Source organism: Strongylocentrotus purpuratus, unplaced genomic scaffold (genome assembly GCF_000002235.5).
Source record: "Strongylocentrotus purpuratus isolate Spur 01 unplaced genomic scaffold, Spur_5.0 spur5_scaffold_2, whole genome shotgun sequence".
In the NCBI taxonomy this organism is placed as follows: Eukaryota; Metazoa; Echinodermata; class Echinoidea; order Camarodonta; family Strongylocentrotidae; genus Strongylocentrotus; species Strongylocentrotus purpuratus.
The window spans coordinates 12,608,302-12,624,770 of NW_022145605.1; the positions used below are offsets into that span (position 1 = coordinate 12,608,302).

The following is a 16,469-nucleotide window of genomic DNA, read 5'->3' on the forward strand; positions in this document are numbered from 1 at the left end:
CAAGTAGTATTTGGACTTGATTGCTTAGCACAATTAAGTTGTTGCTTGAGCATATGTGGTATAATAGCCATACTGGTATCCTAAAGGGGTTCCTTCAACAGAATCCAATGTTTCTCACCTTAAAGCCCTACTGCACTACTTATAGCTACTTGCGCCCTCTATGTAAAAAACAATGCCTAATCAGTGACCATTGGTCCCCCATGATCCTCTTTTTCTTATGTTAATTGAAAGCTGATTTGATGAGATAACCACCTGTCCAGTGACCTTGCACGTTGGTCTAATCCCTCCTGTACACTAGTACAGATTGGCCTTAAGAGCTGATGAACGAATAACTGTAGGGAAACAATTTCCACAGGGCAATTAAGTGTAATTTCATCACACCTTATTCAATCAAACAATAGAAATTAATTCAAATATGCAAACTTGACATTGAGTATTCTTACCTGTCCTTGCATAACGGCCATCCTGTCCTGAAGCTGAGACACGGAGGCATCCTTACCGGCCATCTCCCTCTTCACTTCCTCCAGCTTGCCCCGCAGTCTCTGCGTGGTCGCCTCCGATGTATGGAGCTCCCTCCGTAGACCCTCCAGGTCAGCCTCCTTGTGGTCTAGCTCCACCTGGAGCTGTGCTATGGCCTGCTCTAGCTCAGACTTGTTCTGCTTCAAAGAGCGGATATCGGCCTCCAGGGTGGAGCGATTGTGGCTGGAGACATCTCCTCTGGATCCCTGGGCCTAAGAATATCAAAATGAGGTACACTTTAAAGTCCCGCTGTACTACTTGTAGCTACTTGCACCCTCTGTATAGCAAACGATGTCTAATCGGTGACCATTAGTCCCCCATGATCCCCTTTTTCTTATGTTGAGTGAGAGCTGATTTGATGAGATAACCACCAGTCGGTGACATTGCAGGGTGGTCTAATCCCTCTTGTAAACTAGTACAGATGGGCTTTAAGCTTTGTAAAATAATGTGATATGTAGAAATAGATATTCCTTGCTACATCTGTGATGCAGAATATCAAACTGTTGATTTAAATTAACAAGTTCCTTTGATAAGACATAAAACCAGGTCCCTTGGTTGCTTACTTTAATACAAGCATACATTTTTATCATCAATGTAATTGTTGATTGTAGAAAAGCTAATTGGCTTTCTAGTAGTTGTATTCTTGCTTGTAGGGAAGACTCAGTCTCTACAACCATTATCAATATCATCAAGATGATCACCCAGGGTTGTCCACAAGGCATTTAAACATGTAATAGCGACAGGTTTGAAAATGAGCCACAAGTTAACATTCATCATCATCGTAATCACCATCATCATCATTATAAACATTGACCATTGTGACCATCAATATCTTCACTGAGGTGTACCTTGAGCTTTGCTTGTAGAATGGCTACTTGGCTCTGTAGATGTGTCCTGGCCTGCAGAGCTGACTCGGTCTCAGCTGTTAGCATCTCTAGCTGTCCTTCGAGTTTGGCCTTCTCTCTCAGCACAGTCTGCAAGTCCTCCTCTCCTCCTTCATCCTCAAAGGGAGAAGAATACCTGAAAACACAGGGTTTAAATGCAAGCTCAGTAAGCTAGAGTGAATGTAATACTACTTCAAGCTCTCATGTCATCCTTGGAATCTTTGGTGGTTTATACAAAAATGCAGTCAAACCTGTCCAGGCCACCAAAAGGAACCAGAGAGAAACTGGCAAATGTAGAGAGGTAGCCATTCTTGACAGGTTCTACAACACAACACAACATAACAGAGGGAGGCCAATGTCGGTGGCCACTATAGACAGGTGCCCTTATAGAGAGGTGGCCACTATGACAGGTTTGACTGTATCTCCACCAGATATTTACGAAAACTGTTAAAAAAAAGTATCTTTAAAAAGGAAAAGAAATGAATCCACAGGTTGAAGGTGTCTGTATAATGTGCATAATGCAAAATGGACATGCCTTACATATGTATTTTGAAGTGAAAAGAAATAATTCCATGACATCTTCTCCAGAGACAATGGCTCTGTGGTCAATTTCTAACATTAACCAAGTTACTTATTTCAACCTTTGACTCAACATTATAGCTAATCTTTACTCAATTGCAAACCTTATCTTGCCTCGCCATACCTAAAGCCCATGCAATCTCAAGTTCAATCACAATCCCAACTGTAACCCTTTGCAGATCTGCCAATCTCTGGAGTTCAAAAACTGTATTCTTTAATCTAAGTTGAATTTTACTGACAAAAGTTGTATTTGAAGAAAAAAAACATGGATCAATGCCTCTTACATGTACATTTCTTACATATTACAGGAAGAATTTTTGTATGATTCATTGGTTGAATATGCATGATTTCGTCATGATTGGTGTGTTTGATGAACCAATGAACAACCCCAAATTGCTGATGTGAGAATGCTTGTAGGATAATTTACGGGACAGAACGGGCATTTTGTCATTAAAAATGGCACACACATACACACAAAATACCCCCCCCCCCCAAGAAAAAAAACAAAGGAAAATCGTATTTCATTGAGGAACTCTCGTATTTACTTCAAAAAATTGTACGAAATCTGATTAAATTGTACTGGGTGGCAGCTCTGCCTATGCCTTTGACAAAATAAAGTCTTGATGCAAACATGGGATTGCCATATACCTGTAGACACACTCTATGTACTCATATGGAAAATAGTTCTGAATTTCATATGAAATATAGAAATTTAGAAAGCTAGGATTGTTGATCAATGATTTTAGCCTTTTGTACCTTGAACTCTGGTAAGAAGAGGCTCTTGGCAAGGGTGTTGACTTTAACCTCCCCAGGTCCACTGGCCTAGCCTGGCTGTTCCTGAGGGTTGGTGGTGGTTGGGACTGCCTGGTGTAAGTGCCTACACTTGATGCTTGCTGGAGAGGGTTGGTGGTAGGAGCTGCCTGGCTGTACTGTGGGGCTTCTTGCCTAGCCACAATCTCATCGGTTCTCCCTGTATAAAATAGGAATAAGATTATTAGGCAGGGCATTACAAAGATTTTTGTGTTACCCACACATTTCTTTTCTATGACTGCTTTTGAATTGAGAATGTTGCTCATGTATATTTCAAATATGTATTTTTTCAATTCTCAACTTCTTTATGCTGTTTCCTGATATTAATCTGTATCATAATACCTCGTGATTTCAAAAGTCATTCAGAGTCATTATATGGTACTAATGACTATATGACAACATTGATTGTCTCCAACTTGCATAATCTCTTGCTGCACAAATGGTTGCCACCAAATTTTTTAGAAAGTTTCCGGTCGCAGCAGTTGCTGGTCATATTTACATCTTTTACATATTGGTAAAATTATTCAATGCATTGGTCTTACTTACGAAAAATGAAAACAATTTAAAGAGGAAAAAGATTGGGGATAATCAAGCAAAAGGGAAACTTACCTATCCTGTTATTAGTCGAGGTGGGTGTGGAAGAAGAAAGAGGTTGCGGTGTCTGGACTTGCCCAGAAGGTGTCCCAATATCTCCATTCACTCCCCCAACAAAACCAACTCCCGAATCGACACTGTCACTATGCAAATCAGAATCCATTGCGCTGACATTCTTAGCCCCGCCCCTCGCTGGTTCATCCTGATTGGTCGATGGAGAGGAGGCTGCAACCTGATTGGCTGGGAACCCTGCATCGTTGACTCCTCCCCCACCTGGTGTAGCTGGCTTATCGGCCGACCTCCGACCCCAGGGGAAAAGGGAACCCAGGAAGGACCCAGATGAAGGCTCCGGAGTTGGCTGGGTTGGTGCCGGATCTGGAGGGGAGGTTGGCACTTGCTCAGGCACTTGCTCAGGTACTTGTGTAGTATTTCCTGGGGGTGAGGATGCTGTTTCTGAGTGTTCACTGGCTATTACTTGGGATTTGGTGGGAGGCACTTCTGAGCTCTCTCTCGTTGGTTCCTCCTCTTCTTGTTTGTTCTGTTGGGAAGGTTGTGAAGGATCGCTGGTCGCGACTTGGTCTCTTGCACTCGTGGAATCTACAGATAAAGAAAGATTTTATCACATATCATATCTCTCGCTTTGTTTTATTTTGTCTTTTGTTTATAATTTTTAATTTTTTAGAAAAACTAGATTTCTCTCTATCTTTAGTTTAACTGACATCAATCTCCAAACTATGCTTCAACAGATTTTGGTTACAAATCAAATATACCATGAAACACCATTTGTTGAAGCATATGCTTAATAACTAACACATCTACAAAAGCTGCAAACAGCAACCTAAAATTCTGACTCAATATCCCTTTCGACATATGTGATAATGAACTTCAAAGACAAGCAGCTTGCTGACTATTTTGATTTTTTTCTTTCGATAACTCAACCAGAACACACTACTCTCATACCTACGTTTACAAATTTCTGATTGATATTTGGTAATAAAGAACTCTTGAGTATTACCTTCGGATGGAGTAGGCGTTGTTCTGCTTTCGTTCTCAGCCTGCCTCTGAGCCATCAGCTCTGTATCGCTAGGTGGCTCTGTATCCGTGTCTGACATAATCCTGGTACTCAGGGCATTCTTCTTTGCACCTTTCTTTCCTTTCTTCTTTTTTGGTTTCGTCTTCTCCAGTCCCTCCATGATAGCTATCTTCCCTCCTTTTGCAGAGGTGATGGCCGCCACTGGGCTCCTGAAGAGCATGGGTTCCTTTGGTGCTGTAATGCTGCTGGGTGACAGCGCTTCATCATGAGGGGGGACTTTGTACTTGTGAGCTATTGCACTGCTAATGGCCATGGTGGTATTTTGAGCCAGAAGGGAAGTTGGTCTCTTCTTCGTCGTCACCACTTTCTTCTCTTGTGATTCGGGTTGAGGTCCCTCCTGTTGGGTGGGTGCTGTGCCTCCTCTTTCCGAAGTGTTCTCACCCTCTTTGCCTGGGTGGGTATGCCCAGGTTCTCCTGAAGGGTCTATTCCATTCACTTCTGAAGGGGTAACCTCAGGCTCCACATAGTCTGCAGGTATTCTTGATGGTGTTTCATCTAGTGAAGACATTGAATTGTACACCTAGAGGGAAGGGGAGGAAATAAGGAAACAATGATAATGTTGCTTATCTCTTGAATAAGCAAAGAAAGTTAATCTCATCACCGACTCTATTATCTGGAACACTTTTCTCACAAAAATGTACATGTGAGGTGTGTACACAAATATTGTGGACAACTAGTATTTTGAGATACTATTGAACTTAGATATGTTGTGTTTTCTTACAATACTTAAATCACCTTGATGAAGGAACTGTATTGGAATGAGCCGGAAAGATAGTGTAGCGATTGAAAATCGAAAGAAGCACTATACAGTCCAGTGCATATATTGTGATTGTGCAGTTCTTCTAGAGACTCCTCCTCAATCGCTCGTAACCCAATAAATATTGGGCCAAAGGTAACTTGAGCGGGAGTCTATTGAAATAGCAAATTAAAATATGCAAAAGAAAAAAATCATGTCTAACAGGTTAAAAGTTTGTTGCAACAATAGCCACTTAAGTTTCCAAATACATCAGCACAAAACTACATCATCTTGCCTTTTCATATGGAGCATCATCGTCGAGGGAAATGTTATCATTGTACGATGATTGGAGGGTAGTATTGATACTGCTCAGTGATTGGTCTCTCTGATACGCCCCTTGCTTGACAGACGCTAGAATGGCAGCTATCTCGTCCATGCTAGCTGGTTTCACTGACGAATCCCCTGGCAATAACACAAAGTCATAGATTAAACTAAAGCAAACTTTGGGGCAACGGATGTACAAAACTACAAGCTTTTGATAGAAAATGAAACATATTCAAGTAAACTGTGAGTAGCGACGAAAACCCATGGGCCAATTGAACAACAGGGACATAAATCTCAGACACAACAGAAAATCATGGCTGAATCAGCCAGAAGAGCAGTATTGATCAAGATACTTTTTGTGAATTTCTGCATCAAGTGCATATACATGTACATGATATATATATAAATACACAACTTGTTCAGATTATTTGACAGCAGTATATAATATACATATAGTTGGTAAAGAAGTAGTGTAGAAAAGGGTGAAATCTTACAAAACATGTAAGTTCACTAAAACTCATTTCTAATTTGTTACATTTAAAGAGAGCTTTCAAGAAGATAGATGCCAACATCTTCTGTTGAGTTTAAAAGAATTGTTTTTGTACCTGTTCTTTTATCTTTTATATTCTTTATAGCTGATTTGAATCTTTCAAGATTTACAAGTACATGTAAATCATTGCTATCCTGTATTTTTGCTACTACAGTATGAATGCATTTCCAATTATCAATGAGACGATCTGTTTTCTCACCAACTACAGACTTCTGGAGCGCCATGGCGTCCGACGCATTGGCCATGGTATGGAAGGTGTCCTCGGACATCTTGGGGGGTTCTTGGGTCTTCTGATACGGAGTTATGAATTCATCACCTGAAACGATAGATCACATCCCAAGGTTAATACAGTAGCTATTTTAACACAGCAGTAACAGCACCGATGTTAAGTAGTTTCAAACGTTAAGTTAGTGAAACATCCAGTGTTTGAAGTTTTAAACTACAAGCAGAGTAAGCAGTTGTTGTAATCACAAGCTGGAGAAACCGCTACCGTAATTAACGGTGTATAAACTGCCCTCGTGTATTGAAATAAACTGCCCTCGTGTATTAACCGCACCCCTCTTTTTCGCCCTTAAAAAAAAAAAGGCCTTTCATTTGAATGTGTAAGATCATTAATGTAAATTAAAAAACTGAGGACCTAGGATAGAACCTTGTGGTAAGCCGTGTAATAGAAGAAAAATTGGAGGAATTATTATTATAAACTACATATATATATATATATAAACTATATATAGTTTCCGAGTGGTGAGTCAACACACCGATTACTGAGCTGGGAGACATTGCCAGGCATAGCACCAGGTGGAGGGGCATGAATTGAAAATTTGACGAAAAAAATGGTATTTAATTTTGTCTGCATGGCACATAACTTTTAGTGAGAAAGTCTGCAGCTAAGACAGATCACAGATCGATCAGTGCAAGAAACTCAAAATTTAAAACCATGATCTAAACTTAGAAGTTTACGGCCTGTAGTGCCATCCTTACTCATTTCATCCACTTTAAAAGTGAATGAATATCAGCTCTAGACAAGAACAACTACAACAAAAACAAAAACAAAAACCTTGAAAAAAGTAATATTGCATACTGATCAATCTATAATGCACGCCTCACAGGTTCCATATGGCCCTGTGTGAAATATCAAAATAACAAGACTCCACATGAGCCTCATACAACAAACCACATCCAAATATTACAGCACCTTCCAACTGAATAATTGAAAAAATATGGATCCCAGATTCCAGAGGGAAAAAAAAAAGGTCCTTGTAAAAACAAACTTACGCCGATGTACACTGTACAGCTCTATGGTACACATGTAGAATCTGTGTAATGTACAGTACTCCTCAAAGTTTCAGTATGGCCCTGTGTAATTGGAAAAAAACTAAAGCCTCTATAAAAAAGTTCTTGGGAAAATAAACCTATGCATAATACAGGTACATCATGTGTAGATTGTATGTTTTGTGTAATTTACTCGGGGAGAAGAAATTCCATGAACGCTTCAGTGCATATTAAAGGAAGCTCAGTGATAAAAGTATTCAGCGAATTGTACTAACAAAAAAACAAAAAAAAGTTTACTGAAATAAATCCAAGTAATAATAGTATGGCAATATAAAAAACAGCACAGACAAATAGTTCCAACCATGTGAACATACTGTTCAAGCTGTAAATGACTCTTAATTCTCATATACCGGTAGTCTAAAAATTGTACTGAAAGATAATCTTGAGTTCCTGAAATGGTGGAAATAAAAGCCCCTCAGAATAAAACCAAATTTATACTGGATGTTTCAACATTATAAGTTTATAACACTGTAGTGTTTGGAATAAAATGTGCAATACACAACTGAGTAATAATTATTTAATGCCTGTCTGCAGTAGTTTGGCCAGGAGGGATAAGACCACCCAGGGTGGTCACTGACAGGTGGCTACATGTATCTCATCAAATCAACTCTCAATTCAAATGGGGATCAAGGGGACCAACGGGTACCGATTAGGCATTGTTCCCTACATATAGAGGGCACAAGTAGCTACAAGTAGTGCAGACAGGCTTTAAGAAAGATTATAAAAAGTTGAGTGTGTCGCAACTCATGACATTATCTTGCACATATCCTGGATAACCTGATACATGTACATGTACATGCAAAAAAGTGATGCTTTTCAAATAAATATGATTTTCAGCCACTTTCTTTTGTTATTTATCTATGACGTGTGTAATACATGTATGTGAGCTGGATAAAACAATATTATTGCAAGATAATCAAACTAAAACGAAGTTCTCTAAATTATGGAAGTGTCTTTGAAATACAATTCCATTACCAGAACTGGATATCAGCTGTACGACACACGCCTGTAAACTTAAAGTTACAATACAAATCACATACCACATTGAGAGAAGGCTGGACTGATTTAGCAACGCTTTCACAAACAAACTAATGTCGGCTCATTTTGACAGCATGTACAGTATGAATTCTAACAATGTACAGAGTATCACATATATCACCATACATTGTGCAACACAGACAGACAAGTCTCAGCTCAGTCAGCCATGCAGCAAGAAAGCAAATCGTGAAATAATTGTGAATATCATACCAATCAGCGAATGAACACAATGAACTGGGGTATCAGGAGCAGCATTATGAAGCACAGAGGCAACTTTTCATCAAGTTAGAGGTGCATTAGTTCTTTTGGAGTAACTGCATGAACCAGTGTATGCTGTGCAAACATTGACAGTTTTAGGATAGAACCCCAGTGGAATAATAAACAAGACACACCCACAACCAGATTCTAAGGCAGGGTATGCCTGTAGCCCTGTAACACTGTGAAGAAGAGCAGACCGGTTGAAAGTGTAAAGTATGTACATGTAGGCCAGGGCTGCAACGTGTACTACTAAATTAGCTTGCCTAGAAAGGTGTTATAGCGGTGTGAAAGAGTGCCTCCACCTATCTCAACCCTAATGTAAATCTGACCACACCATCTGTCCTTTTCACACAACTTGACCATGTAAACCACTTGTAAACATCACCATTCTCAATTTCAAGTTCCACACACTTCACTGAAGTGTATATTTTCAATGATGTAGTTTTTTATGTACAATGTATTGTACATGTATGTACAGGAAACTATATTTTATGGGTAACCTAGTTCAATGCATCTGAAAATACTTCTTGGGCAAGGATGTGGATTACACCAAAATACATGATTTTGTCTTTGAGAGTAATAACAGTATACTGTACATGTAGCTGTGGTCAGTGCATGGTCCCTTTTTCAGGTTGTCTTTCTGAAATAATATGAGATTTAACAGTTTAGTCTTTCAACTTAAATATACATGTAGGGGAAGGTTTGAGTGAGATTGAGGAGTTTAAATCTTTGATTTTAAAGGAAGATTTAATTTTGTATCTCATCACAGTGAGTACCTTCTCTTTCTTCTCTTTTTCCTTGCTTGTGTTTTGTCATCTTTTTCAATTGTTATGGGGGTGAAGGCTGGTTAATGTTTGACCAAACATCAGTGAAACATTCAGCAAACATCTACATGTACATTTACATACATGTGTGTACATGTATGGTGAGTTGAGGCCCGAGGAGTTTACTAATTTACCTCTTGAATCAAAGTGCCTAGATTATAGTTACTATAAAAGTCAGGATTTTAACAAGATTGTCTTTTGGACTTTTAAGAGCCTTTCACTTTTAAGATGGATTACACCTTTAAAATGATATACCTGTACAATGTACAGGTTGTACATGTACACACTGTAGTAAATGCTACCAGTAAAACTCTGTTTCTAGTTAGTTCAGTTAACCACTGAAAGATTAAATGCGCAACATCATGAATGATTGAGTTCTAACCTCCAGCAACATTTAAAAAAACATTTTCTTTGATGAAACCACCAATACATGCATGTGTAAAATCTTCTTCTATACTTAAATGAGACTATTACCTGGTAGGAATTTATTCCTTGAAAACGCAGTGCGCGTAACAGCTACACTGCTAAAGCCAGGGTAATTATGCTGCATTATTGTAGAGCGCTTAGAGACTTCTGATAAAGTAAGTGTTAGGCGCTATATAAGCAAATATAATTATTATTATTATTATTTTTCATTCAATGATTTTTTAATCTGTTTGTGAGTCACAAGATTATTTAGTCACTGTTACACCTGGATTCATGAAATTCCTGTCTTTCTTAACATTTTACAAATTAAAAAAAAAATCAACCAATAATGCAAGTGACTGTCTAAAAAGTGCTTCATTGGGCTTTACTTTGTGAATCATAGGGTCATCACATTTGTTTTTTATAATTAATTTTTTATAATTTTTTTTTTTTTTTTTTTTTAAAGTTTCGAATTATGGCCCCCCATCTGCCACTATGCCTGGCATTGTCTCCCAGCTCAGTAATCTGTGTGTTGACTCACCACTCTGAAACTAGAACAACACTCCAATTTGTCTGTCATCTTGGTTTGAAAGTAATCTTTGTAATAGATCTCAATATGAAGTTTATAATAATAATTCATCCAACTTTTACACACGGCGTACCACAAGGTTCTATCCTAGGTCCTCTACTGTTTTTAATTTACATTAATGATCTTACACATTCTTCTAAAAACAAAATTGTTACTATTATTTGTGACAAGTTCACAAGCACAAATCAGCGCCTTCAAATGCACCTCACAGTTAAATGAAAGTCCTTCCCGCTTTTTCGCACGAACCTGGCTTTCAAAACAAAAACAAAAAAATGATTTTTTTTTTTTTTTTTTTTTTTTTTTTTAAATAATTTTTTAATAATCGTTTAACCGAAAACTGTCCGGTTTTGACTGGCGGTTAAACGGAATTGGAGATATCCGTGATGTACAGCACTATGAACTGAATATGAAGATGCAGAACATTACTCACCTCCACCGAATGCTTTCTCCAATTCTGATCTGGCCTCGCTCATTTTGAAATCAGTTGACTGTACGCACTCCTTGCTGCTTGAAGAACCTGGTACAGGAGCAAAGTCTGGTTCCCTGTCTGAATAAATGTCCACTACAAGTTTCTTCAACTCTGCCTCAAAATCAAATATTTCTGTTTTAATATCTTGAGAAGATCTTGAGTCTGATTTATGGATAGATTGGTTTGGATACACTGTGAAGTCTTGTTTTCTTGGAGTACTACTGGAGAGGAGCAGGTGATCTTTCTCCGGTCCAACGAAGGATCCTTCAAGCTCGGAATCTGCAGTGTCCAGGCGGAGCTGTGCCTGTTTGAAGTGAGATGGGGAGTCTGTGGGGCTCTCCAAGAGGAGCCGTTCAGCAGCAGATATGTTGAGCGATTCAAAAAGGTTGACAGAGGTCTCTGCAGTCGGTTCTTCTGCTGTGAGAGAGTCCCTCTGCGGAATCAGAATCTTCAGGTATCTTGCAGTGTTGGGATCAGACTTGACAGAGGATTGTTCTCCTTTAGATTCTAGCAGCTTCCTTGGATCTTTTGGGCTGTTTGTAAAAGGATTTTTTGACGGCTCAAATGGCACTATCTCCGGATGAAAAACATGACCCTCTGGATCGGAGTCACCCATATGAAGGGAACGTCTTGAAGCACTTCCTGCTTTTCTTGGTTCCTGGACGAAGTTTCCTGATGGCCCTAAGCTGTTCCGCTTCTGCGTCACATCCGCAGTCTTCTTCTTCTGCCTTCCAAAGATTCTCGTCTCCAAGTCCAGGTCTGTTGATGGAAGGGAGATGTCTAGTTCAGAGAGGGACCCACTTGTGGAAGTCCCGGAACGTAGTCCTATACCTAGCAGGTTAAGATCGGAGTCATGGGCGGTGAATATAGGATAGTCATCGTAAGGATCTCCATACTGCGTGACGTAAGGGTTGTCTGCTCCTTCCTCCACTATGGAAGAGTCTTGTTCCATGGCCACATGGTGATGCTAGCTTAGAGGCGGGATGGTTTAGCCGAAAAATTGTAGCAGAATTACCTTCATAAAGAAGAGAAAACAAATGATAATCAATATGAGTTTATGTAATTTTTAAAGGTCTTATTGGAATTTCATATTTTCCTAAAACATACACAGAGAGATCTGCATTACAAAAACCCACATACCGTAAATCTCTGTGTATAAGGCGCACCTGTGTTTAAGGCGCACCCCTATGTTAGGGGCAAAAAAAAAAAAGATGATTAACTGTCATGTCGTCATGTTTTCCAGGAAATAAAACCAAGAATAAGATACAAAAAAGAAATTGTCCGAAAATAATGAATAGGAGGACCTTGCTTTAATATTAAGCCATAACATAAGAAAAATTTAGATCTAGATCTAGTAATTAGATCTAGATCTATTCTAAGAGATAAAAATGAAATATGGAGGTCAGAACTGAAATTGAAAAAGTTTCAATTTTTGCATCATCTTAATTCTTATCTGTTTATTACTCTTGCTGCCTTTTTTTTGGGGGGGGGGGATTTTGCCATGTTCGCATTAGACCGAAGTTTTCTGTCTCTTTCGTTCGTTAGCCTCTGATTTGGGTAGGGTCGGCTCTCCTTTCTTCTTCTTCTTCTTCTTCTTTGGGTTAAGTCTACCTCCTTCACAGTTGAAGATTCTTGCAGACTGATGAGTGTGTGTGTGCTTACGAGAGCAAGGTGCATGGTGCAATGCTATTTACAAATCAGAGGCTAACAAACGAAAGAGACAGAAAAATTTGGTCTATGTTCGCACTAGACCGAAAACTTCAGTCTCTCTAGTCGTTGGTTGTTCCACTGAGACTACATCTGGCTCCACTAGACCTCCGATTATATAGACACAAGTATGGCCTATCGGGACTGTACGGGACTGTACGGAACAAATGGTTCGGTCGACCGAACCGCGATGAATGAGATATGCAACGAGATTTTCACTCTTAACATCCTCATAACTGCTGCAATTATAATAAAAATTAAAAATAACATATATATAGCTTATTTGACTTACGATAGCTTGCTCATTTAGATCCTAAATTAATGATTAATCTGAGAAAGTCTCGTCGTCAACATCATCCGTCTTGGTTTTAGTTGATGAATATTCATTTTTTCTTTTCGAACGTCCAATAGCTACCGTAGCTACGTACGAGTCAGCCCGGCTTGACCAACAAACTCCCACGAAATGAGTGCTCTGATTGGTCATTTGGCTATGTTTTGGTAGGTTGACCCGGAAATATTTTGGCCGCCGGGTCATATAGCCCTATGTTCGAGTGCATGAACGTACTGTTTCACAATTCTGAGATACAAATTGGATAATTCATATAAGTAAGTCCGTAAATTATACATTTAATATTAAGTTATCAAATTTTGATAACTGCAATTAGTCTAGGACAAATGACATACCGACCTAATTTACATCCGATTTAGAAATCAGAAAATTAGATCTAAATAAAGAAAATCGGGGAGAAAATGTTTTGAACGAAAAGATGTACATGTACATTGTTGGCTCTAGCTACCCCACGGTACGAGATCTCTGGGTTACCATTAGACCGAAAGCTTCAGTCTCTCTAATCGTCGGTTGTTCCACTGAGACTACGTCTGGCTCCACTAGACCTCCGATTATAGAGACTGAAGTCTGGGGACCTCTTTCTGTGAGGCACTGTACGGAACAAATGGTTCGGTTCGACCGGACCGCGATGAATGAGATATGCAACGAGATTTTCACTCTTTACATCCTCATAACTGCTGCAATTACAACACAAATTAAAATAACATATATATAGCTTATTTGACTTACGATAGCTTGCTCATTTAGATCCTAAATTAATGATTAATCCGAGAAAGTCTCGTCGTCAACATTATCCGTCTTGGTTTTAGTTGATGAATATTCATTTTTTCTTTTCGAACGTCCAATAGCTACCGTAGCTACGCTACGAGTCGGCCCAGCTTGACCAACGAACTCCCACGAAACGAGTGCTCTGATTGGCCATTTGGCTATGTTTTGGTAGGTGGACCCGGAAATATATCGGCCGCCGGGTAATATTTCGAATGCATGAACGTACTGCTTCGCGGATCTGAGATACAAATTGGATAATTCATATAAGTAAGTCCGTAAATTACGTATTTAATATTAAGTTATCAAATTTTGATAATTGTAATTAGGACAAATGACATACTGACCTAATTTACATCTGATTTAGAAATCAGAAAATTAGATCTAAATTATAAATAAAGAAAATCGGGGAGAAAATGTCGCGGACGAAAATATGTACATAGCCATCCCCACGGTACGAGATCTCTGGGTTGCCATCTGTATTGGGGAATGACAACAAATGTCAGTTTTATTAAAGAAATGACCCAAATCAGATGGTTATTGCTGTCTAGGTTACCATCTGTATTGGGGAATGTCAACAAATGTCATTTTTATTAAAGAAATGACCCAAATCAGATGGTTATTTCTGTCTATGTTCGCACCAGACTAGACGCAACTTCGACAACAATTGCAAGTCAAGTAAAAATACTGATTATTGTGATGCAAGTTAGTGTGAGTTAACGAGTCACGTCACTCATCCCCTCCCATCAACGTTATTTCACCGAGGCTGAGTCTGAGACTGAGAGTGGATAGATTTGACCCGGCCCGGGCCGATGCCGATGGCCGTGGGCGAACGCGAACTAATTTGCTACTGCGTGACACCGAATCATTCATTGTACCAACGTAATGATTGGTGAGCCTTGACCGGGCCTGGAATACTTACATCTCCGATCATTGGATGAAAATGAAAGTTTTCATGAAATCGTGCTGAAATTACTAGCAGTAGACCTTAATGTCAAATCAAAGAACTTGATTTAGGATACGATCCGATGATTCCTGAGCAGACACTCGTACTCGCGAGATCGGCACCTTTACTTCCACACGTACATTTCAACAGCTAGCTGCATGCCACGCAAAACTCTTCCGGTTAGCGTTATTTTTTTATGCGGCACAGATTGGGGCTTTTTTTTAAAAGGGGTCTTGATTTACAGACTAATAGTGGTCGTGTGCGTACTAGACAGTATAATTCAGGTATAAGTAGTAGAGGTCTGTTTTTAATAGTGTTACATGTAATCCACTACCGTATGGAAAATCATTACATCAACAATTAAAATGAAATTGGAAATCTGAAGAGGAGGCAGCACGTCAATAAGGAGAACATCACAATAATTAGTCAATAAAACTTAACTAACTTAAACGAAGAGGAATGTTATCTAAACACATAGTTCGCGATGGATATTCAAACTTCTTTGCAGCGCTAATGCGCTAGCGAACACGACTAGTCTCACGTACGTGCAGACACTATTCAGAAGGGAAAGAACGTACTTCCCGCATAGGCTCGACACGCGCCATGCCCCAATCTGTGCCGCATAAAAAAATAACGCTTCCGGTTACAAGAATGTTCGAAGGGCTAATTTTGTGTTATAAAATGACTGTGCTTCGGGAGCAGCAAAATTTAAAAGACAACAATCTCGTGTGGCAATGAAACTACTATCTCGGCCAACATCAAACACCCAAAGTTAATTCAATCAGGTTTTGCTACCGATATGATATTTTCAGAACTAAATGGAGATATCTTTATGATATGACCGCTGTTTTCGACCGGAAAGTGGACAGGACTTTTCTGCAAGAGCCAGGAAGGGGGTCGGTTTGGGGGCATGAGCCTGTAGCGACAAATGTTACAGTGCATTCATTTATAATTCACTGGTATACATATTGTGTTTTTAATCCAAAATGGCCGCTTTAGAAGTCATTGAGAGTTCGAGGATTTGGTATTACGCCATGTCCTCAGAACTGGTTTTAACTCGATTTATTATATAACGATGTTTATTCATTAGTATTTTGATCACATGACCAATTAACATAGATGTACGCGTATTTATTCATAAGTATTTAGATCACGTGCCTTATTAACATACATGATACATGTGCGCTTGTTTTGAACCAATCGCGCTGTAGTTGATTGGCGCTCTTCTGATTTTCCTGTGCGGGAATCAGTGAGCTGTTTTAATATTGGTATACACACATGCTGTTATTGTGTTGATATTTGTACCTAGAAAATTGTATCCAACGATGATTGAACTGCTACGTCCCCGGACCATTCCCGGTGGACGTGCTGACCTATTTACATCTTGTACGTTTTGCAAGATATATTTTGACTCTCTCGATGTTCAACATTGACGACACTTTAATTCACCAGCAGTGAGAATAGAACATTTAATATGATCTAACGTTTTTCTCACCTGCATTATTGTTTGACAACCTTTTATCATCGACTTCATATATATTGTCTCGACATTTGATTCTTCGACCTGCATCGCAAGTCACTGAAGTTGATCTATTGACATTGACTGCATCATCATTGTATTCATCTGTTAACTGATTCATCATCGTTGTCTTCAACACCGTTGTCTTCATCATCGCTGTCTTCACCAGCGTCGTCTTC

General features: G+C 39.2%; 1 protein-coding gene across 1 annotated transcript in view; it reads right to left on the bottom strand.

Moving 5' to 3' along the window:
* The window catches only part of LOC583221 (golgin subfamily A member 3), a 31,363-nt gene extending 16,415 nt beyond the window's left edge, over window positions 1-14,948 (bottom strand). The window contains exons 1-9 of the mRNA XM_030991684.1: window positions 14,748-14,948; window positions 10,966-12,019; window positions 6,289-6,405; window positions 5,511-5,677; window positions 4,402-4,999; window positions 3,402-3,983; window positions 2,739-2,952; window positions 1,368-1,539; window positions 444-731 (exon numbers count right to left, since the gene is read on the bottom strand). Of these exons, the coding sequence (XP_030847544.1) occupies window positions 444-731; window positions 1,368-1,539; window positions 2,739-2,952; window positions 3,402-3,983; window positions 4,402-4,999; window positions 5,511-5,677; window positions 6,289-6,405; window positions 10,966-11,956 (3,129 nt within the window). The 5' untranslated portion in view covers window positions 11,957-12,019; window positions 14,748-14,948. The remainder of the gene's footprint in view (window positions 1-443; window positions 732-1,367; window positions 1,540-2,738; window positions 2,953-3,401; window positions 3,984-4,401; window positions 5,000-5,510; window positions 5,678-6,288; window positions 6,406-10,965; window positions 12,020-14,747) is intronic.
* Window positions 14,949-16,469: the final 1,521 nt, after the last annotated feature.